Source organism: Hoplias malabaricus, chromosome 18, assembly GCF_029633855.1.
Source record: "Hoplias malabaricus isolate fHopMal1 chromosome 18, fHopMal1.hap1, whole genome shotgun sequence".
NCBI classification, from domain to species: Eukaryota; Metazoa; Chordata; class Actinopteri; order Characiformes; family Erythrinidae; genus Hoplias; species Hoplias malabaricus.
This window is the reverse complement of record NC_089817.1, coordinates 12,671,026-12,696,723: the sequence shown is the minus strand read 5'-3', so window position 1 is coordinate 12,696,723 and position 25,698 is coordinate 12,671,026. Positions and strand designations below refer to the sequence as shown.

The 25,698-nt window shown below is 38.1% G+C and overlaps 1 protein-coding gene across 17 annotated transcripts in view; it reads right to left on the bottom strand.

Annotated features, from left to right (window-relative positions):
- Nucleotides 1–25,698, bottom strand: part of dlg2 (discs, large homolog 2 (Drosophila)) — a 248,182-nt gene that overhangs the window by 127,014 nt on the left and 95,470 nt on the right. For 10 of the 17 annotated variants that reach the window (XR_010796099.1, XM_066651051.1, XM_066651057.1 and 7 more), the window contains 3 exons: nucleotides 24,075–24,164; nucleotides 22,955–23,116; nucleotides 18,013–18,072 (listed from right to left, as the gene is read on the bottom strand). Coding sequence is in view for 16 of the 17 variants with exons in the window: in XM_066651051.1 (XP_066507148.1) it covers nucleotides 18,013–18,072; nucleotides 22,955–23,116; nucleotides 24,075–24,164 (312 nt within the window). In the remaining variant the exon portion in view is untranslated. The remainder of the gene's footprint in view (nucleotides 1–18,012; nucleotides 18,073–22,954; nucleotides 23,117–24,074; nucleotides 24,165–25,698) is intronic. The other 7 variants (XM_066651056.1, XM_066651058.1, XM_066651071.1 and 4 more) reach the window with 2 other exon arrangements.

Sequence of the window (25,698 nt, the reverse complement as noted above, 5' to 3'; positions counted from 1 at the left end):
GTTCAATAATTCTCCATGGGTTTTCACTTAATTGGATAAACATCTCAGAGACAATTGCAGCTATGTAAACATTAAATATCTTAGACATCAAACACTCACATAAGCCAGCATTTAGTTTTGCTAATTGTTAAAACAACAAATTGTCTTAACAATATATGAATTTAAAAAAAGGGTTTACGACAGTTCAAAGCTGTAAACCTACTCTTATAGATTACTATTATAGATAACACCCTTCTATATAACACCCTACTATATATCATTGTAAAGACTGATTGTTTGTTCATGCTAATGATGTATCTCGAGAGATTCTTCATTATGCTCTGGTATGCTGAGACATACACTCCTACAGTCTACAACAAATGGGCTGTGATATTGAGCTCGAGTCCAGCACAGTATTGATTCCCATGCACTGAGAGGCTCTGAAAGCTTGGTGAAATTTCCTCAACATGTTTGTGTGAGAATAATTATTGAGAAGAGCACTAGCCCATGGTGTAATTTTGAAATGTATTGTGTTTAATAGAGCTGCTGTGTTTGGAGCACGATCACCCAGTGATCTGAGCATACTTCAGTGAGTCACGTACAGCTGCTCCTCGATGTGTGTTTCATCAGTGCCACCTCATGGGAAAGAATTCAGACAGTCACTGCTCATTACTGGAACGTGTTAAAACAGTGGGCGCTTCTTGAAGACTAATATGACAGAGAGATGAATAGTGGGCTAAAAGACTTGCTCACAGTGCTCCCCTGGGACCATCTGGAGGACATGGTTTCAGTCAAGTGCTGGCTCAGGGACAGAACCACACACCGTCCACAGAAGTGAACCACGCACTCACATACATGTACATACGACTGCAAAGAAGTGTCTCATATATATTACAACAATTAATCATGGCCTGTTGTTATTGTACAGACACAAAAATAGGGCTACGTGACTACAATATAAGATCATTTTTATCTTAAGCTTTTCATTGGAAATTGCAATAGGTTTATTTGTTCATTCACTCATTCATTCATTTTCTCTAACCACTTTATATGTTCAGAGTTGCAATGGGTCCGGAGCCATCACTGGGTTCAAGGTAGGAACACACAGTCCATCACAGGGTATCATACACCCTCCCACCTATGGACACTTCGGCACAAAATTGGAGCACCCAGAGGATACCCATGCAGACACAGGGAGAATACACCACAGACAGTGCCCCAAAGTGAGGTTTGAAACCTCAACCCCAGAACCCTGGAGCTGTGTGTCAGTGACCTGCTGTGCCGCTGTGTCAATTTACAATAGGTTCCATAATTTCAATGATTATTTCTACTACATAATAACTACATTATTTCTACTACATAAAATATTTAGTTAAAAAAATGTTGACCAATCCCACAACAATAAGGATACAATTACTGCGGTATGAATATCATCAGCCCCTTAGCTACTAAAATCATAGCCAACTGCTGCCAAATCTCAAACTACCACCCTACCAAACCACCTGGTTAATGCACAGTACTCTGGTGAGGTATTATGATGTCAGTTAAATGTGCCTGAGGGTGAACTTTTATATACCTAATGATCCTAGTTTGACTACATTCAAACGAAGCAACTTGGCAGTCAAAGGAGTATTATTCTGTTCTAACTCAATTTTTTGTTGCATTTAATTTAATTTAATTTTATATTCTACTTTCTATTATGCAATTACTAATTTCTATATTCTATATTATTCTATTATGCAACATTCCCCAGGGAAATGTGGATGTACTCTACCTTTGAGAATCATAATTGTACCTTAAACTTTTTGCAGTAACTTTTTGAGCCCACAACAACATCTGAACGATACCCTTTTTTCTGACTCTACATTTATGGCCTCATAGTTCATATAAAAAAATGTGAAGTGGGGAAAATTTACGTAGAAAAAAAGGTTTTACCATAAGTTGGTTACTCACACACAACAAAACTTTCAAAAACTGTCACTTTTCCTTTCAGACCAAAAAAAAACCCCCTAAAACACAAGGTTTGTCCACTTTTGTTGAATATTGGTGAACCTCTGTGACTGACACAGCCAGGTCACACCTATACCACATTTAAATTCCCATCTTGTGTTCAGAACCTGTTCCTCCACTGAAAGGGTAAAGTTATTGCCTCTTCAGAGGTGACTGTCAGAGTGATGATGTTAAAAACAATTTTATATTAAACCCAAGGCGCTGACAGCAGGCAGGGGATAAGTGAGAACAATTGTGTGGTACACTTTGCTGAAATAAAAATATCCTGTCTGAAATGTGGACCGCTGACATAATACAGACCATCCTGAGTAGATTGATAAGGCTGGACTGGAAGGATAAGAAGTGCACTTAAGCAAAGAGAGGGTGAAGGAAAAGGAGCACGGAAGGGGGGGGGGGGGGGGGGTTGAGAGAACGAATCAGATTAAGAGAGGAAGGGCACATTAAGCACATATCACACACTGCCGCTCATCCATATTTCAGGTGCTATGTGACAGGTTTTGGAAGTGAGATTAGGAGAAGCTAGCAAGTAGTATATTACACAAGCACAACAGCAAAATTCATGCACATGCGTATTGTCACTGGTGTATATAAACTTCCCTTTATATTAGAACACTGTTTACAGGGGTAGGCAATTCATGGCAACTGACTTATACCTATGTAGGCATTTATAAAGGTAAAACGTATTTGCAAATATATATTTCAAGTTCAAATGACATTAAGAGACACTGGTGTTGGGTGTCATTACACTGTAAAAAAATGTCTGTGAATTTTACGGTGGAAAACTGTAAAACCATGACAGTAAATGACTGTAAACTCTTAAAAGGTTGAAAACAGTTTCTGTAACAGTGAAATACCGTAAATATTTTTATCAGCCAAAATAATTTTTTTTTTTACATCTTTTTACTGTAAAAAATACATTATTTCACTGTTAAACACACAAACTATTAGGGGCAGTACAAGTGTCCAAGGACTGGGAGGAGCTGAGACTCATTAGGGAGCTCCCAGCATGTTTTGCTTCTCCATATTTTCTGTGATTTTCAGAGTTTCTTTGTTTTCTTCTGTCTTTGAGACTTACTGATTTTGGTGTGTGTGTTTGTGTTTCTGTGCATGTTATGACGAGATGTGTGTTGGTCAGGAAAGTTTACCATCAGCCTGTGTTCCATGTGTGGCACCCAGATACCGTACATTTCTTTAGTCCTTTCAGCAATATCTCCTTTTAAGGGCTGAATATAGGATGCAGTTTGGCTATATCTAAATATGGCTATATCTCAGTCTCCTTTCTCTAATTTGTCACACAAGTTACACGTTAATTTTACTTTAATTTACTTTGTTATTTTTAGGTAAATACCATGTTTTTTTACAGTATATATCTGTTTTTTAACAAAAATATACTGTAAACAAAACGGTCCTTAAATGTAAAATTTATGATTGCCAAAAACGTGACCGTATATTTTACAGTGAAATTCTGGCAACCACAGCTGCCAGTATTTTACCGTAAATTTTACGGATTTTTTTTTTTTTTACAGTGTACACTTACTTAAATAAATATGGCATCGATATTGTAGCTCAATGTTTTGCACACTCATAATGAAAAGCAAAGCTGATGATTTTCTGGGGACCCTAGGTACGGTAAGGTTCCATTTAAAATCTATTTTAGCTAAGATACAAACTCATTTATACAACATGCTATGTCAGTACACCCAACTGAAACTGATAAATGAATGCTCTGTTACTACGACAGTAATACTGACAAAAAGAAAAATGAAACAAACCTTTTCGGAACTACCCTTAGTAGTAATAATAATTATATGTAGACTGTAATGTATAAATGTTTAATGTATAAATATTGTATGTAGATTTACTTCAGTTGTTATAACAAGTTGAAAAACCTGTACCTGCAAAAGAGTAACTTTACAGCAGAGGGGAATAAAATATTTCATATTCCATATTCCAATATGAAATTTGAGCATTTCTATTGGTCCATCCATCATAACATTTTCACACGGTGTGAAGGATAGCTGCTGTGTTCAAGTGATAGAGTAATATATAATTTTAATAAAAAAAGAAGATACTTGTTTTTCTTTGGATAGCACCATTGTGTAAGAACAGTGGCCAACAGTATGTTTACAACAACTCATCTTTACTATTGTGTTAATATAGATGTACTCTTTGACTACAAAGTTATATTAAGACAGCTTTAAAACACACACTAACCCTGTAAATGCTGTATGGGCAGCAGCTAATGGAGTTAAACCAAAACACGCACGCTCTAACATACTACTGAGTCATCGATTCCTATATAAATATTGACCTGAATCATGACCTTGAGTTCATTGATCCTGTACAACACACAAATTCATCCAGAGATATACACACACAAATTTATGTCACCCAGAGCAAAAGCATAATCCGATTAAAGAATAATACACATGAAGACATTCTTTAAACTGAAATTGAAATGCAATCATGATGTGATATGTGCTGCCACACTGACATTAAACAAAAGGAAAACTATTAATAGGTTTAAATTATATTTGTTCTGTTTTATCTAAATTAGTACAGATACTAATCTAGCACCGCTCATGTGCTTTAAAACTGTTAGCTCCAGAAACTGTCGCACTGCATTATCCTCTTTATTTAAACAATTTTCTTTGGCAAGACATTATTTACTCAGTATTCTAGACTAATGATGGAGCTACATCATATTTTTCTACACAGAATAATAAATCTATGTTTGGGAAGTTGCCTGACTAAAAATAGAAGCCAGTTTAATTATGAGCTTCTGACATCAACAGATCACAAAGATACAAATGTAGATGTCTATTACTTGATTAAGCAACAATGAGAAAGGGAGTGAGATATGAGAGGAATGAGAGAGTGTGTATTATTGATTTGATGATCTACAGCACTTGGTCCAAGTCCTAGTCATTACGCACATGTTCCATAGCTTTTATGCAACAATACACTTATGACTATAGAAAGTGCTTTCATATCTTAGAAAAAACATTGTGAGTAGGATTCTCAGATTCAGTAATGGCTATGCTGCAATCACTTCAATGCACAGTAATGGCCCCTGTAGTTTTAGAACACTGATGGCCAGATGTACACATACAATATATATCGTGATTCAGCTGCTTCTAAAACCAATGTCTGATTTATTGCCCTATCTATGTCTGCAAACTGCACAATCAGCAGCCTAGAGAGGCGCAGGGTTTAAAGGCACAGTTGAGCTGTCAAAAAGCATGGGAAAAATGACACTGCAAGTTCAGTTAAAAGGACATTAATAGGAGTTTTTATATAGTAATGGTATTCTAATTTATATCAAAGGGTATACCTTCGCAAAGAATAGCATGGAGTAGTAGCGCAAATATGTGACTGATCATAGCACATTCTGCACTGTGCTGTGGGTCAGTGTAGTATCTATGAATGCTGCAAATATAGGAAAATATACATTGCCATAATTGAAACCTGGTTCTAGAAAGCTAAACAATTTCCATGTAAAACTAGTCACTGCTTGAACTTTAGTAAATCAAGAAGACTCCACTCATTTCATATGATCCTTACTCAAATGTATATGTATGAGGCAGAGAAACCCATTTCACATTTTTTCCTTTATTTATACAGCAATATTGTGCATATGCAATGGATCCTACTGGTGCCTGAAAATCAAGCAGAAGGTTTAGTACATTGGTGTGTGTGAACTAAGGTCTAAAGTTTGCTGAGGCTTCTAGTGTAGGCACAAGCTCTGGCATATCCAGAGCAAAACTATGGGTAATATTGTAGGCAAAAACACTGGCATACCCAGAGATATATGAGAGGTGTAAGGCTCCAGAGGAACACAAAGCTACAGCAAGACTAAAATGATAAATAAAGCACTGTGTATGCTTTATCTCAGACCTACAGCCCACTGAACTGTAGCTGGTTTCCATCTAAGACCAAGGCAATGGCAGCAGGTAAAGCTGCTGTATATTTAACGACTCCTCAGAAACGGAAGCAGACAGCAGGCAGTGACACACACCGAGTCTTGTTAAAGACCACATCCTGCCCAGGGGTCCAAATCAAAGTGAACCTAGCCAGTGTAATAGATGGTTCGAATATGGTTCTAATAATATGTCTTCATCATATCCCCTTTTTCTCTTCCACACTGAAGAAATACAGAGCCAGAGTAGTGAAAACACAATTAACCACAGCAAAAATACTAAGCAGCAGCAAAACTGTCATGAAAAGCATAGTTGTATTCATTCCACTAAATATCAATAAAAGTAAGGTACAATGAGCAAAGACAGTGTGCAACAAATGGACCATCCCAGGAAATCTTCCACTGCCACTGACACTTACCTTCTAATGGTAAATATATATTTCTGTGTGGTAAGTGGGACTAACAAAGGATGGAAGAATCCTTTTTTTTCCCTACTCATTTCTATCTGTTGGGGGATGTAATGAATACAATTCCATAGAATCAGGTTTGTTCAGCAGTTGACAACTCAAGTACTCTAGCACTAGCAATTTTGTCTAATTCTATGGTACCATCTTTACTTGTGTTTGAACAGCATCTATTGGAACTCTCCAGGGTGCTGAAAATTTAATTATCATGTTAAAATATTTCAAGGGGAATTGTTACCTGTTCTGAATCGTTAAAAAAACTTTAGCTGCTCTACAGGCAATGGTTACCATTGCCCGATTCTCCTCTTCATGATGGCTCATGGGAGATAGATCTGGACAGCAGGCAGGTCAGTCAAGCACACACATTCTGTATCTATGAAAACATGTAGTTGTAGCATGTACAGAAAGTGGCTTGGCATTGTCTTGCTGAAGGAACCATGGACTTCCCAGGAAAAGATGTTATCTTAAAGGCAGCATATATCTCTCTGAAATCCCATTGTTGGCTTCCACATCAATGAAAACTTCTCAAATATGAGTCATCCCTGCCATGGACACTTATGCACTATTTATGAAAGATGTTGGTTTTTACACTTATTGCTGATAACAGTCTGCATGGTCCCTTGGCGTGGAAAATGAAATATAATTTTTTTCATGAAAGCAAGCTGAAGCATGTCCTCCTCTGACCACAGCATCCTCTGAGATGAGCTAAGATGAGCAATCTTGGAAAATGTTCTAATGGAACTATTTGACAATTCTCTCATGAACTTTGCCATCAAGTAATGAGCAACAACATACTTTTGCTTGCAAAGTCAGGGCTCTTAATGAATGCTCCTGTATTATAACTGTATAATCACCGGCTTATAGTGTAATGCTTCAAAACACAGTGACATGAGCTTTTCACAGGAGTTAATACAATGAGTTTATATTTGTATAACATAGTTAAGATCAGCTGTGAAAACAATGAAAATTGTTCAAATAAAGGTTCAAGAAAATTTTTAAGTCACAGACTTGTCTAGTTTTTATTGCATTTTACTAAATGTCCCAACTTTTCACGGACTGCCGTCTGTAATTTAAATATTAATTTCATAGTAGTTAATGCAAAATATATATTACTAAAATATATATAAACAATCTTAAGATTAATAACTCAAAATCTTGGTTGGTTTATGGGGTCAAGCTGCATTAGGTATCAAAGGATGTTAGGTTCTGTATGGTCCTTCGCATGAATTTGGACCATCATTATGAAGCATGAGAAAGAGCAGTGACAGATGTGGAGTTTGATTGTCCAGGTGTTTTCTAGGAGATAAACAGAGAGTAACAACATGAGGGTGAAATATTGATAATAAGAGACGTGCACAGAGAAAGCAGGAGTAGGGAGGAGTATAGTATAGAAGAGAAGAGGCTGTAAGCCTGTAGCAAATTCTGATGGGTACTAATGTAAATAAGTTCCTATATAACAAATGAATATTCAGTATTAAACCTAAGAACAATAACTGTAAACTACTACAGTCAAAACAAATCTCATATCTCATATCAAAAGATTTTATTTCAAGAAGAATTAGACCATATATTTTAGTCTATTAGACAATGTAAAGGGAAGATGCTGTTCTTGTAAATATTCACAACAGTTACAGTACTGCGGCTTATGGTGGAGTATCACTGTAATCGGTTGTGACGGCTAAATATTCATGGAGCTGTTCCCAAGTATAAAAATGATGTGCGAGGTGTGCTTTGCCAAGCATTCTCCAACATATATCACATCATGGACTGTGAGACATGAATATATTTCAGTGAATTTTCATAAATATTCCAAAGAAACATAGCAGGGAACTGATTTCAATGTTCTAACTCTGACTTCACATCATCTTTGTGACCTCTTATTTCAGCCTTTCATCTTTGTGGCACTTCATGATTGTAAGATAAATCATTCTTACTAAAAATAAGAAATGAAAAGGGAAAACAGGACAGAAAAGAACACTCAGCTCTGTCTGCCAGCTTCATTCTCTTTAGAGATGCAAAGAGAAAGCTGAGTGGAGTGTCACGTCAACACCTCCATCACCTAACCCCGACAGAACACTGCAACCCTGTCAGACCTACTCTCTCTCACACACACACACACACAGGCATACACACACAGAGTCGTTAGAGATGCAGGATGAAGACACACCCATAGGACGCTCCAATAGGCCACATTCTAATAACAAGGTCACAGTGTGGTGTATGGGCCTGATTATTAAAATCCTTTCACCAGGACACACCTGTTACCAAGCAACTGCTGTCAAGGACTGCAAATGCAAGACTTTAAAAGGACTAGTCAATGGCCCGTGTGAAACAGTTTATAAAAAAAAAAAACTGCCAGTACGTCATAGCTGATTTTGTTTTTCACTCTTTGAAATAGCTTGAAAGACGACATAAAAGAAAAGAATATGCCAAAAATACCCCACTCATGTATAGTGTCAAAGAGGTGATACACAGCAGGGTATAAAAGAAACACTCCAGTAGCTTTCAACCTAATCTCAATCAGAAGCATGTTTTGGCATATGTTTAATCACGGAGATAAGGATGATTGTCATTTCAAAATAGAAAATATATAGACACCTCCCTAAAACTTCTTGCAACCCATATTCTGCAGGGATGTATTTTCATACCTCCGAAATGTTCAGTCTCAGACGTTGGTTCAATTTCATGTTTCTCCCAGTCCAGTTAGTCCCAAATATATTTAAAGATGTTGAGGCCTGGGCTCTGGGGAGGACAGTCCAAGAACTTCAGCAAGTTTTTTTTTTTATTTGCAAGTTTTCTTCTTTTTCATCTGTATCTTTCTTTCAGCATCAGCTTCTTGTGAGCTCCACATTTTTTCAGATTCATAGCACTGGAGATTTTTCTAACTCTGAATGCATAAATAGGAACACCAAGGGATTCTAGATCTGAAGCAAAAGCAGAGAAGTATGTCTTTCTGCTAGTCGAAGACAAGTGTAGAATTCTTTATCTAATCTTAATTCTTTACCTAATATTACACTTAATGGCTGATTTGACCTGAAATTACATAAATAAGGGACTGTCTCAATACTTACAATAGTTAAACCGTACAATAGAAGCAAGTGGGCAGATGCTGAAGTAGCCACAGATGTGATAGATTAGAAATCTCTGGAGTATTTCTTTAAATCAAATATTAGTCTGGGCTATGGGTCAGCAATTATGTTTCTTGATGAAAGTAATATTATGAATATATTTTTAAAGATACCATGGGTCTATGAAAAGAGGTTACAACCTGACACCATTTTCAATGAGATGATCATCATAAACTTGATCAAAAAAGATTCCCTCTGTCAATGTAACAGCTCCAACTGCTCTTATTAGCTAGACTTATGCAATTCCTTTTGCCTGGAAGTAGGGACAGTCATGTTCTGATTTGATAAAACACAATGTAATATATTTAAGATGCTGGGCTTGGGATTCAGAGCTAATTATTCAATATTAGTACCTAATTTTATCGTTGAAGATTACATCAGATCACAAACTCCCAGCTCATTCCTACCCCTGGTTATGTTCCCAAGGCCAAACACAGTCAAATACCATAAGCAATGTACCATCATCTAAGTAACTGTTGTAAATGATACAACATGTTTCTATTAATTTAATGAGTACATGTCAAACTATAGAACTATAGTGTGGCTTATTGCTAACACAAAAGACTGTTACGTAAAGGGAATCTGCAACATGACCAAGACAAGATATTTTCTCTTCAGGATTAAGGAAGCGCAAAGTCTTTTACTTTGTATTCAAGCTGCGTCACTGTGCCTACTGTCTGCTGTGACCTTCTCAGCATCTGCTGTGTGATCACAGAGAGAGAGAGAGAGAGAGAGAGAAATACAGAGACAGAGATAGAGACTGAACAAAGATGTAGCAATCACTAAGTTAAAAAATAAAGAGATAAACAGAAAGAAATAGGAGAAACAACCATGGGGGGGGGGGGGGGGGGGAGAGATACATAAGAAAAGATGAAGTCTGTATTATATGGATATACATTGTGAAAAGAAGAAAACACCATGAGAAAAAAAAAACAATTGAATAGAATAAAATGGGAGAGAGAGAAAGAGAGGGATGATCATAGATTGATAGATTTATAGTTGAATAGAAAATTAATAATGGAAAACACAGAGAGAAGATCAATGAAAGATACACAGAAAGCAAAAGAAACAGATTAGAGAGAAATAAAGATGAATAAAAGAGGGAGCTATGCAGGGAGAGATAAAGAAAAAGATACAGAAAGAAAAATAAAAGGATAAGAAGGAGATAAAAGAGATTGAGAGTGCTGGACAGAGATAAGGAGATACAAAGATTAAGAGAGAGAGAGAGAGAGACAGATGTTCTAACAAAGCTTGTGATTTCCGCTTTGTAACTGTGTGCTGTTTATGTGAGCAGTGAGAGGTGATTCAGTTGTACTGAGGTCAGTAGTAACACGTTTTAAATGTTCCTCGTGCTTTTTCTTGGAAGTGAGTGGAGAATGATGCTGCCGGAAGACTGAGGCACCTCATATGAAAGCAAGGTTCAAAATCTTTGCTCTGTAGAATGATAGTGTGGTGAAGTCTCTCTCTCTTTCTGCTCTACCGTGTGCATCCATTCCAAAAGACGTGGCATCGGTTAACACCATTACTATGGCAACAGCCATCAATCTGTGAGCGGAATCTTTTCAGATGCTTCTCACCTTAGCCCACTGCCATTCTCTTTTCACCAGCAACACAGAGTTTGCAGAAGAAACACTCCTAGCTGTCGAAGGAGCGTGAAGAAGCCAGAACTCTTTGTGTTTGTCAAGCACATTTCAATCATCCTTGCTAGGGCTGGGCAATTAATCGAAAACTAAATGAAACCGAAAACTAAATGAAATTTTAATCGCCATATTCATCTGTATCGATTATATAAATCATTTTTAACTTTTTTTTTTTTAATTCTGTTATGTCCCCACTGTGTGTTCATGTACTGTCCCCATAAATCAATGCTACCAAGCTGTAGTCACATGACTCTATCTGCCACATGGAAGCAACTTAAATTCCGAGGCGGACCAAATGACTCGAGCAGCTCGTACCAAAGAAAAACACAACATCTGTGGTTTGGACGTGCTGTGTTTTGACTATAATTAATACGACACCGAACAAAAAGTCAAATATAATGGCAGAGACCAAAGCACCATCACACACCAAATATAAACAGTGCTCAGAAAACAAGAGAGGAACCAGCTCCCAGGAATATTAGAAAAAATATCCCACCTTTAATACTGGAGCATATTTACAGTACAAGCCTCATCACTGAACTAGTCATAAATACAAAAACAAAATAACTGCTCATTAATCGTAATCATGTTGAAATGTAGGGCGGCACGGTGGTGCAGCAGGTAGTGTCGCAGTCACACAGCTCCAGGGACCTGGAGGTTGTGGGTTCGATTCCCGCTCCGGGTGACTGTCTGTGAGGAGTGTGGTGTGTTCTCCCTGTGTCCGCGTGGGTTTCTTCCGGATGCTCCGGTTTCCTCCCACAGTCCAAAAACACACGTTGCAGGTGGATTGGCGACTCAGGTGTCAAGTCTCCGTAGGTGTAGGTGTGTGTGTGTGTGTGTGTCTGTGTTGCCCTGTGAAGGACTGGCGCCCCCTCCAGGGTGTGTTCCTGCCTTGCGCCCAATGATTCCAGGTAGGCTCTGGACCCACCGCGACCCTGAATTGGATAAGCGGTTACAGATAATGAATGAATGAATGTTAAAATGTACAATTAATCGTGATATTGTTTTGCGCTCATATCACCCAACACTAATCCTCGCTTCAGACAAAGGTACTGACTCTGTTCCTGATGCTGTGTTTCTAAAAAGGATGAATATAAATGTGTGATGTTGAGCAGTTAATTCCTTAGAGTAATTTAAATAGTGTAAAAAAAAAAACCAGCACCTTCCCTTATTTACTTCTAAAACCCAAACCTGGTGGTTTTCACTGTACTTCTTTAAAAAATTGATTTGATTGTATATTTTAAGTGTTTGTAAAATTCTAGGTTTGGAATCTCTTTTTTTAAATATATTTCCCATCACTATGTATGAAACATCCTTGATCTAGACTTCCACAATACATTTTATTCAGAGGCAGGACCACTTACACTGTGAGTTCAGTATGTTTAATTAAGTATGAAAACAGTTTTCAATCCAAAGTGAGATAACCCATCCCTGGTCCACCAAAATCTGTGATGTAGAGTTCACGTCAATCGGCAATGGTCACGGTCGGCTGAGCCTGTGGAAGCTTTCCTTGCTCAGTGCCACATCTGCCAAGCTAAAATGTTTGTCAAACAAAAATGGCTCCTTGTTGGAGTTTGTTCCTTCTGTCATGCCCTGGCCCTGTCACGTGTCTGTTTTTCTCCATTTGTTATTGTTGTTGTCACCGTCCTAGTCCCGCCTTAGCCCCACCCTCTCGTTGTGCCTCCTTTGTAGTCCTGCCCTTTTATCTGTCCCAGGTGTTCCTTGTCTGTGGTGTGTATTTAAGCTTCCTTGTGTTAGTGTTTCTTGGTTGGACATTTCCCTTTCCCTGGCTCTTGCTTTTCCTGTTTGTTTGGACATTACCCTCTGTGCCTGTACTCTACTGTTTAGATTTTTCTTTGTATGTCTGTTAGGTCTGTCTGTTTCTTCCTCTGCCTTCAAGACTGTCAGTTCCTGTTTGTACTTTTGTTCTACTGTTATACCTCTCTGTATCTCTCTCTATTTCGTTAGTATTTTCCCTTTCTCTCTAGTCTGTAGGTCTCTGTGTCAGTAACCCTGTCTAGGTGTCTGTCTCTCTGTGTCCCTGTCTAGTTCTCTCTGTCTTTGTCCAGGTCTCTGTTCTAGTATCCCTGTATAAGTCTCTGTCTAGGTATCATCCCTGTCTATGTCACTCTGTATTTGTCTCCCAGTCCAGGTTTCTCTGTATCGGTCCATGTGTCCAAGTCTTCCTCTGTCTAAGTATCCTGTCTAGTTATCTCTGTTGCTTTTCCTTTGTGTTCATTGTCTTTGTTTAAATAAAGTCTGTTATTGCATTTGCATCCTCAGTCAACCCAGTCCTGACACCTTCATGGTAAAATGACACATAAAAGTGCTTGAGTGTTTGTTTCCAAGTAAAAGAGTAAAAAGCAGCACACTAAAAGTGTACATAGTGATTGATTTATCTTAGACTAGCTTACATAGCATTCCAAAAAATTGGAATGCTTCAAACTGTTTTTGTGGCATCCAGATAATACTATGTGTTACCTCTAATCTCCAGTATGTGCAGACTTGAACATCCAAGACTCCTTATGTCACACGGTTTGTTTGTGCGTTTATGTGCGTGTGTGCTCAGAGCTTATGCACCGTGATTCCTAAATCTCTTCCAACAGTCTTTTAAAGGAGTAATGAGCTGAGTGTTAGAGGAGACCCGCAGGGCACTTTTATTAAGCTCAGGCCACAGGGTCACACTGAGCAGGTTCATTCTATCTGACAAAAAATAGGAAGAGCAAAAACAATTAGTATGCTAATGGGACAAATTGAGACTGTTCAACCTGGTATTACATGCCCCAATATAATAAAGCCTCGGTCTACTTGTGTTAGATATAAACTTTTCCCTAAACCCCAAAGATACTGGAACATCACTCTGCAGACTGCATTATGACAAAAAAAAAAAGAAAGAAAATGAAAAAGAACATGAAAAAGCAGGAGGAAACAAAATGAAAAATAAGAAATAATATTCTTCTAATAGTCTTCTTGTGCATAACATTGGGGCTAAAATGTTAATGTGGTTAACAAACTATGCAAGGTAATACCCTGCTTAACTACCTGAGAATAGACTTGCTTATGTGCTTTGTGACCTCTGACTTTGCACGACTTCATACTGTTATCTTTTAAAAAGATGGGGGGTTGGAATTTAAAGAGGCACATTTTGAACATCAATGTCGTGGGTGGTTTTTGATAAAGGGAACAACACTGAAATTTATTTTATATTATTCTGTTAAAGGCAATGAGTGGATAATGAATTGCTTCAAACATAACCTTAATTGGTATTTTCATTGTGGATAATCAAGAACAACATTAATATAACCCTTTTGAGAGCAATGTGATCCCCTCCCCTGTTCAGATGCTTGGGGTCTGATTTCTAATTCCAGCACACCTCTCATCACCCAGACAATCAGTGGATCACTGGATGCACACTGTGCTCCAATGTGGCTGTGAGTCTCCTGCAATTATTTCACCAGGGTGCAGAGATAACGAAACAATCACCATTAACCCTGAACCCAACCCTACCACCAACTAGCTCTTCACACATACACAAATACACAGAAGAACGAGGGCCCTCCAATCACTCTGACTCACCTGATAAAGATCACTCTCCTCTCCCTACTGTGCTCTCTAGCCATTAAAACACACATTATTAGCCTCAAAGTTCACTGCGCCTAGCTGATGAAGGGCTACAGACTAATCTGAGAGAGCAGTCACATTTTAAATTCTGTGTTTATATTCAGAAGTAAAGGGTGACACAAAACTGTGTGGGTTGGTATTGTTGTGTGTAAGCCATTGCTTCACCACCAACATTTGAGTCATTACAATGAAAGCATTTTGTTAAAGCAGTGGTTTAGTATGGGTCTCAAGGCCTTATGGCACACTGAAAAAAAGAAAACAAACAAACAAACAAACAAACAAAAAAAAAACTGCTGCCTCACGGTGCTGCTTGGCACAGCCATGAGTCAGGGAGAATATAATGGAGCGCCAGCTAACTCACCTCAAGAGCTTTCTGCATAAAGGAGTAGCAGCAGAGCTCTCTTTGCACACCCTCTCTTTCTTTTTCTTGCCTTCTGAGGCACAAAGAGGCAGCAAGGCTGGCAATTACAGGCAGAAAAAGTCGATAGAGATTTAATCAAGAGTTTGGGTATGTAGCAGTAGAATGAGCTGAGGTCTTGCCAACTGTGCTGTATGAAATTGGCTCACATTTGGGGGGTTTTATAATGCATTTTATCATCTATTTGACAAGAAACTAAGTAAAACACAGTGTTGTGGTCCAAAAGCATCTGACTTTTGAGTGTATCACTGGCAAAGGTACAGTAGCTAGACAGTGGAGAGGGCAACAATGGACAGAGGATAAAATAGAACAAGACAGAACAGGAAAGCATAGGCTGCGATAGGACAAAACATTTAAAGATAGGAAGCTCCACCATAACAATGACCAGCCTTTACAGTGTATTTACAATACATACTAAACGAGTTGTCTTTGCAGTGTAAATTGTTAAAATAATTCTGCAACATATTAAACCAGTTTTGTTTGCAGTATGTCAACACAGACTCTCTTTACTTTATTACCTTTGATTTATATATATATATACACACACCTTTATTTATTGTATTTTTATTTTTATCCTTTCCTTTTGAGTACAAACCGGATTCCAAAAAAGTTGGGACACTAAACAAATTGTGAATAAAAACTGAATGCAATGATGTGGAGATGGCAAATGTCAATATTTTATTTGTAATAGAACATAGATGGCAGATCAAAAGTTTAATCTGAGTAAATGTAACATTTTAAAGGAAAAATATGTTGATTCAAAATTTCACAGTGTTAACAAATCCCAAAAAAGTTGGGACAAGGCCATTTTTTACCACTGTGTGGCATCCCCCTTTCTTCTTACAACACTCAACAGACGTCTGGGGACAGAGGAGACCAGTTTCTCAAGTTTAGAAATAGGAATGCTCTCCCATTCATGTCTAATACAGGCCTCTAACTGTTCAATCGTCTTGGGCCTACTTTGTTGCACCTTCCTCTTTATGATGCGCCAAATGTTCTCTATAGGTGAAAGATCTGGACTGCAGGCTGGCCATTTCAGTACCTGGATCCTTCTCCTACGTAGCCATGATGTTGTGATTGCTGCAGAATGTGGTCTGGCATTATCTTGTTGAAAAATGCAGGGTTTTCCCTGAAAGAGATGATGTCTAGATGGGAGCATATGTTGTTCTAGAACCTGAACATAGTTATCTGCATTAATGGTGCCTTTCCAGACATGCAAGCTGCCCATGCCCCAAGAACTCATGCAACCCCATACCATCAGTGATGCAGGCTTCTGAACAGAGCGTTGAAAACAACTTGGGTTATCCTTGTCCTCTCTGGTCCTGATGACTGGCGTCCCAGTGTTCCATAAAGAACTTCAAATCATGACTCATCTGACCACAGAACAGTCTTCCATTTTGCCACACTCCATTTTAAAAGACCCCTGGCCCAGTGCCAATGTCTGAGCTTGTGGAGCTTGCTTAGAAATGGCTTCCTCTTTGCACTGCAGAGTTTCAGCTGGCAACGGAGGATGGCACGGTGGATTGTGTTCACTGACAATGCTTTCTGGAAGTATTCCTGAGCCCATTCTGTTATTTCCTTGACAGTGGCATTCCTGTTTGAGGTGCAGTGACGTTTAAGGGCCCGGAGATCACGAGCATCCAGTAGAGTTTTACGGCCTTGACCCTTACGCACAGCAATTCACTGAATCTTTTGATGATGTTATGCACGGTTGATGATGATAACTTAAAAGTCTTTGCTATTTTACGCTGGGTAACACCATTCTGGTATTGCTGCACTATCTTTCTGCGTAACAATGGTGGAATTGGTGATCCTCTTACCATCTTGGCTTCAGAGAGACACTGACACTGAGAAGCTCTTTTTATACCCAATCATGTTGGCAATTGACCTAATTAGTGTTATCTGGTCTTCCAGCTCTTCGTTATATGCTCAATTTCCTTTTTTCAGCCACTTATTGCTACTTGTCCCAACTTTTTTGGGATTTGTTGATACTGTGAAATTTTGAATCAACATATTTTTCCTTTAAAATGTTACATTTATTCAGATTAAACTTTTGATCTGTCATCTATGTTCTATTACGAATAAAATATTGACATTTGCCATCTCCACATCATTGCATTCAGTTTTTTCTCACAATTTGTTTAGTGTACCAACTTTTTTGGAATCCGGTTTGTATGTGTCCGGTAATAAAGTGATTCTGATTCTGATCCTAATTTTATCATGGAACTTCAAAAGCATGCTGGTTTTGTTCCAATCACAATGAAATAATATACAAAAAATTCTGAAAACATATTACAATTAAGACATTACTTGCTACTTACCTATATTTTGTTTTCCTCACTTAAATAATTATTTTTTTTATATTCCACTTAATAAAAGTTAAAAAAAAAAGATTTTCTACCTATGATAAGCTCATGCTATTTAACTGTAGGGAATATAATCAAATTAAACCCACACTAAGGCAGAAGACAAAATAGGGACAAAAAGCATGATATATAAACATAATATTCCAAGCAATTAATCAAACATCAGCAGTGTCACAAAACAAAAAAAATCACAAAAGAAAGATCACAGGAACATTAGAGTAGGCTTGATTTCTTTCAACCAAAGTAGAAATTATTGCAAACACAAATGATCTTCTTCACAGGGAAATTAAGGGTCTTCTGAGACCCTCAGCAGATTGCTACCAGAGTCCCTCTGAAGAATTCCATGCAAATGGGACCACAACACCAGAACGTCAACACGAACACATTATGAAATGTTCCTCTGGAGACACAAGCAACAAAAAACCACAAAATAATAAAAAGACATTAAAATAAACTGGTGAACTTGCCAGGTAGTTTGTGGCGGTCACCCCTGGGTATGTTAGATCAAACCGGGTAACCAGCGCAGGCTGCAGGTGAGAAAATAACAAAAGACAGGATCACTAGCGAGTAGAACTGACCAAAGAGAAGAGGGAAAGGAGAGAAGGATGGGAAAGCAGTCACACTGCATGAGCCAGAGAGAGAGATTCTGAGGTTAAGATGGATGAGTGACTGAGTGAGAGTGATCTGTGTCACTAAGTATCTACTTGACCTCATGAGATATAGTCCCACAACCAGTGTATACTTGGTAAAGTTATCATCAAAATCATATATTCAGATATGCCACATAACATTTAACATCATAATGAATAATAACATGACATCCTACAGAGATTTTAATTTGTGAAGCTACTCATTGCAACTGAGAAAATAAATAACACTAAACATCTATCACACAAACAGAACTGATGATGTATATTCTCAAATAGTCTCTGTACTCTTGTTACTAATAAACATGTACAAGAAACATTGTTTGGAGCACGATTTGTGGTGGTTTCACAAAGTAGAAACAAACACAGTTCATGCGTGAAAGGTCCTACGTGGAGAGAGATCCATTATGAAGGGGTTTTCAGAAGGTAGCAGCAATGCTGGTGGTCTGTCACATGCTAACCAGTTTAACTACTGAAAAAGATTTTATTTTATTTATTATTCTAAACATTTTAAATGATTTGGGGATCTGAATGAATAATGAAGTAATTCAAATATCGAAAAAACAAGAGGGGAGATTCAACCTTATCCCTGCCTTAATCAGGTCCATCAACTGTACTTTGCCAATGCAGTGTTTGTAACAGGCTCTCAGGTCAAACTGCCCCACCCCACTTACTGCTGCTAAGTCTGAATGGTGGTCCCTGGGGCAGAACCAATTGAAAACCCCTGCATTATGGATAATAAAAGATCTGAAAACAGGCAGCCAACAGTAAAGCATTGACAATGTTAGCAGGTAGCTTGAAAGTTATAGATTGAACCCTGCTTGTCTTTCCACATATTAAACCCCAACTAGCCAAGAACTGCATTCTAGCTGACTCAATCAATGTTGTGAATCATTGTTTCAACAGGGGCAAGGGCACATGAGGTAGCTATAGCTGTAAACCTTGTAGAACAATACACACAGGGTCATTTGCAGCTGGTCCAGTAACTGCTCCAAGCCTCTTCACATTTCTGGGACAATTTAAATCTATCATCATGTGCTTGTTTTTCTGATGTTGGCACAAGTACAAAATAGGCTCTTACATGGGCCAAAAAAGCTTTTTGAAAACCTGCTATCTGTTGTGGGGGTGTCAACACAATCAGGGTGAAAACACAGGTGCACTCAGCTCATGTGACTTGTTTCTCAGCGGGATTCTTGAGACAGCTATTTTCGCTATGCCTTTTTCTTTCAGTATGGTGGCGTGCTGATAGTGTGTAACTCTGAATAACTATAGCAATATTCCTTTACCATCATGGTGAGTATGTCTAGCACTTAAGAATCTTTTATGCAGGGTTGGTCAAGTTTAAACTAACTCCACCCTTAGTTTAAATTTGAAAAACGATCAAACATGTGAGGGGCAGGTTGGTAATTACACCTTTGGTCTAGGCTTGTTTGCCTCTCATATATATAAGAGTGGGTGTCCTTAGGGGGCAGTAACACTGATTGACTGATTTGCAGAATCTGATGTGTCATTGTACTTTGGGATAATGACAACTCATTCGCGCCGTTGGCAGATTTAAACCAGAGGGGCACTGCAGAGGTGGAACAGACCACAATAAAATTGTTATTTTTTACAGTTTGGAAAAATGGGTTTAAATTTTCAGTGTGGCTGGTTTATAATTGCAAAGCAATACATTTCAGTTGACATTTAAAAACAGGATTATTGGTGCAATTACTCTTTACAGGCTGAAATTACTGAAGTAGGCCTTTGAGAGTCTAACTGCTACCATAGTATTGGTGTAGAGTGCAGATCATAAACAAATATAAATAAACAAATAACATATTTAAGCTGCATTTATGGTTCTCAGACCCTACCAATGGCAATGACATGGAATATTGTACATTATCATGAAACAGTTATATAAGTACAGTAATAATGACTCAGAAATATCTGAGTAAAAAAATAATGATTTGCCTAAGCATTCCAGCCATTTTAAATTTAATTTGTGAATCATACCAATCATAACAAGCAAACATTCCTGAGCTTCTCTAAATAGTTTTATGAAAAGAAGTTTATACAATGACTGTACACAGAATAAAAAAAATCTCTATTCAGCATGATTGGTTCTCCTGCTCGTGATTTTGATGGTATGATAGGCATTAACAGTATTTGGAATCAGCAAAAGGGTGCATTCAGTTACACCATCTGTATGCCCAAAAGAAATTATATTTAAATTGAATGTCTTAAAGAACTACTAAAATGTATATTACATTTTCACTAAAACAGCATGTTATGTCTTTATGTTATATCCTTATGTTAATTGATTCAAATATACAGCAGATGAAGTATCCACTCTTTGTCTAGGTCTTAGGAAGTCTAGTTATGATGTCATATCTAAAGATATACAAGCATATTGGATTTTTAGGTAAAAATGTAATTTTTGAAAAAATGTATGCCACTCTGTTTGGAGTTTAAAAAATAATCTTAAGACATTTCCAGTCCTACATACATATAAATGAGAGTTTATTCATAAAAATCCTTCTTTTAAATATGATAAATTAAAATGTATGCTCTAATGAGTAACTGATTGAATTATTTGAGGTATTTAGAGCATGTAGTTTTGGCAGACATGGAGAAATGTGGGAAGCAGTTTAAGTGTGAGTATACTGTGAAGCTTGTTTGTGTGTGTGTTTGTGTGTGTGTGTGTATATATATATATATATATATATATATATATATATATATATATATATATATATATATGTGTGTGTATATAAAAGCTCTATGATCTGAGTAGTACTTCTAGAATCCTCTAATCCTCTCTCCCCTAGTGTTAACCACCACCACAACTGACATAAATATTCTGTTTGATTTTTGCATTTTTGCTGTTGGGGCCGTTGGGCTAAAGATAAAATATCATGATCTGTAGACAAAGATTTCATAAAGAATTCATAAACAGATGTCTGAGATCATTGTACGCTTAAAAACAATGCATACAATTCTGGAGAATTAATGCTGATGTTTAAACTCAGAGGCAGGGCAAATGCACCCCTTTTTCTTCAGTGCAACTGCAGAAGCTCTCTTCTGTGTGGTGGTTCTCAGTCTGAACCACTTTGTTTCCCGTTTGCAGGGTCGGGGCTCAGTATGAATACCAGGCTTTTTTTTTTCAGAGTGCAGAAAGATCCTCTAGCGAAATATTCACTGAAGTTTACAAAAAGTATACCGCATTGAAATTGTATACCTTTAATTTCCAGGATCGCTGAATGTAATTTAAAAAATGTTGAGTATTTAGTTTGCATATCCTTTGAAGTTGTTACAGATTTTGGGTTTGAAAAGTAGTCTGTGGGTTGTTAATCTAATTATGACACTTTTGCTGGTCGACCAGGACTTGTCAGGTCTATTCTTTTGACTTAGCTTCGAATAGGCTTTTATCCTTATATTTCCTTTGACTGTTCCCTTCATTATTCAAGTGCATTAGCGTATATATAATCTTTTCAGAAATATCTCCTGAACAAACAATGAAGTGTAAGTAAAGGCTATTCTGACTGAACATTAATGAACAAAGGACGGTTTCTGCACTATGTGCACCAGTATTTTTAAGTATTTAGCCTCATCATATACAGTCTAGTGATATTCAAAAGTGGAAAAACAGACAATTTTCCACTAGAATAGCCATTTTTCCAGCCGGTTAATATCATATTACAGCCATATTATGTTTATGGCTCTAAAACGGTATTTCACTGCTGACTATTCAGTAACAAAAAGTATAAATAGACTAGCTTTAAACAAAAAGCACTGGCTACACTCCGTGGTCAGTTGATCAGAGAAGAGAATACCTGCATGTGCATATATTATTGTTTCTCAGTGACATTTTAACAATGTGTACAAATCTAAAACCTTTTCAACGTAAATATCAACAAACTTCCGACATACACAGCATGTGGACGGATCGCCATCTAGTGGTAACAAGCCACACTGCAACAGTTCAAACTTCGAGATGGCGCCTCACCACCAGCTGTTCACACACCGACGATCCAAATTAACTGTATTTAGACTCACATAGCTGCCTAAATCTCTAAGCCCACATGCATGCTGTGTAGAAAAGCATGGCAGCAGTGATGCAGCGGATACATAAGGCTGCTGTCCACCTGCAGGCCACTTCAGGCACCATCTGCAAGGCCAGGTGCTCTTCTGAAAGCACAAAATGTAGTGTATGGGCCTAATTCTACATGGCAGGCACACCGTACTGGGCATGGATCTCTTATTCATCTGTTTAACAGACAGATGTTATAAATGTACTGCGGGGTTACACTTCTGGTGGCAAGTGGATTGTGAAGGACTCTGTTAACTTCAAAGATGCTGGAAAATTGTTAACTTAATTAGTGTTTGTAACTTCAGTACGTAGCATACTCTATGGGGTCTGATGTCAGAATGAGGTGGCGTGCACTATATAATATAATCCTTTGGCTCCATTTATAAACATCTGAACTCAAGGAAGCATGTAAGCACTGAAACAACAAAAGATTTATTGCTAATGATATTGTAATGTGAGATCAAATTTGGACTTGTACTGTACGTAACACGTTCACTGATCCTGATCCCCATCTAGTGCCATTTGCATGAGTGCAGCTGAAGGTGAGGATGAATGAAAGAGACGTGGCTAAGGAGAAGGACACAAAGTGAGTGACAAGACAAAGAGTAAGAAACGAAAAGGAAAAAAACATAGAGAGAAAGACCATGGCAGCAGTCTCTCATGGCGTGGCCAGTGGTAAAAAAAACTAACCTTGAGCGGTGAGATGTGTGAATGGGAGACGTAACCGTGCACATTCTCAATCTCCGACAAGTTCTTCTCTGACACATGCACCAGCTCGGGTGCTCGCACCTCATTGGTCAGCCGCGGGAAGCCATGCTCAGGAGGCGGAGACTCGTCATCCTGATATCGGTACTGTAGCCAGGAGGAAGAGGAGAATGAAGGACAGGGAGGGGGAGAGAGAGAGAGAGAGAGAGAGAGAGAGGGGGATGGAGAACAAAAAACAAACAAACAAACAAGCCAATCAAAATGATGCAGAGAGACATAGAGAAACTGCTGAGCATACCAAGTGACACTCATGACGTGTAAACTCTTGATACATATGGAATAAACCAGTCTGGGGAAGGCTGTGTTTCATACACAGCTCCTGCAATGGTCACAAGGCTCAGAACTGAAAAAGGATATGATAAGCAAGACATACAGGAAAAAAAAGTGAACATCTGAGAGAGTGAAGGCACAGTAATAATGGCAGAAAGGTTTGCTTGAGTAAGCACATTGTTGCTGTCTCAAAAAAACCTTACATTTTCTGTAAGGACAACGTTCTACAAGAAATAAAATGTGCCTTTATAATCAGTACTTAAACCTGAGGCTCTGGTGCTCACTGAAAAAAAAAGGGTTACACACTACAATCATTATACAATCATGCACATAATATTCATATTTATGAAATCCATCCAAACAATTATGCATATAACTTCAAATAATTTTGGCCATAATCATGCTGATGTAATGTATTTTATTAATGTGATAATAGTAAAAACAAAACAAAAACTGATCATCACTGATATTGCCATGGACAGAGAAAAGCTTCCCCTGAGACAGTGAGGCTCCATTTTGCCTCTTCTTCTGCACTCAGAGTGACCAGGCATGCACACGAGTCTATGCAAGTACAACAAGTGTTGATGTTGCTAAGAAACATAATGGAGAAGAATTGTAGCTGTATCAACCACATTTGTGCAAAATCAAACCATAACAGAAGCTGCAAGAGTGCAAAAGCATAGTATGCATGAGGTCTCTTTAGTGTAGTGAATGGATGGATTGGATGGTTAAAGCAAGGGAATCTGCAACGACGGAGCAGCCGACTGTTTCTCACCCAGGGCGAGTTCATCAGAGCGGGGTTGGGGTTCAAACAGGCCGGAGAGTGACTCTGTTGTTGGTTGCCCTGAACCGCCTGTGGCCTGTTCTGTAAATGCAGACATACACACACATACAGGAGTCCAGCCATGAATAACAAACCACAGTCAATCATATACTCTATATACACCAATCAGCCATAATATTATGACCGTATCTTTGTCACTCACTGTCCATTCTCTCAGCTCCACTGACCATACAGAAGCACTTCGTACAGTGGTCCTCTTGCTCTTTTACTCTGTCCTTCAATGGTCAGTGGAGTTAAGAGAATATATATTGAGTGCAGATATAAGAAGTTGATCATAAATGTATGGCTACTCAGTGTATATCACTGAATGCAAAGATTTGAAAATTTCTCGTGAAATTATATTTTGTTTCATGTTACCATATCATATCCCCTTTAGTGGGCTTATTTGCATAAAATCAACCAAACATAACTTTGCCAGGGGTCCCCCAAACGTTTGCATATGGATTAATCTCAAATCGGTCATGAACAACATAAGCCACACATCACGCAAACACACAGGAAGAAGCTTCAATTTGTGAGTAGCCAGAGCACAAGCTGAACGAATGCACAGACATTACTTTCTCACACACAAGCACACACACAGTTACAAAGGAATACTGCAAAATCCATTCAATAACAAAGACTCGATAAAAAAAAGCCAAAAGAGATTTAGGCAGTAAGCCATAAACTATTAGCGTACAGAGATCAGCACATTAACCTTTTCAACTGCTGCTTGCAATTCAATTATTAATCTTAAGGTCTGTTGAAGCAATACAGCTCAAATAATGGTGGTAACCTCAATAGAGCAGAAGGCATCAATGAGCTCAACCAATTATGAAACAGCTATTCAGTTTCTGTATTCTGTAAACTGTATTTTTTTTTTTTTTCTTGTGTATCCACCTGACATTTCTGGGTCCAAAGCCTACCTGGAATCGTAGGACGGAACACACAGGAGAAATACCCTGGATCACTCACCATACAAACTCACCCATTCAATTACACCTGTGAACATAGTTGCACTGCCAATCCACCTACCAGCATTTGCATTTATTTTTTGTACTAGGTAAGAAATTTGAGCACTAAACCCAATACGCAGCCAGAATCCAGAACTTCTAGAGCCTGGGGTAGTGTGGCCATGGCACTACTTAAAGCGTCAAAACTGCAACTACTCTAAGCCTATTTATATTAATCTGAAAATGAGCAATGAACATCAGGGATGTTTTATGATTCCTTACTTGAAGACATGATGTAATCAAATTGCATATGGTTTAAAAAGACAGAGGTAGTTATATGAAGCAACAGTACACTCTGAATGATCATAATTTTACATGCTGCCCAAAGCATTTAGGCACCAGAGCAAAGGAAGCGAGTGTCGCTTAGATTTGTACTGGGCATGGTGACAGCTTTATCAAGCCAGTTTTATGAAAGCAAACAAGAGATCTAAGCTTTGATATTTTTCTGTGCTTAAGAGCATTTCATGAGGCAGAGATAACAAATCTCACTGTCAGAGCAGCACATCAGAAGGTTTATCTTTCTTTGAGGTGAGGGCTGAGGGAAGCTCCTCTTGTGTGTGAGT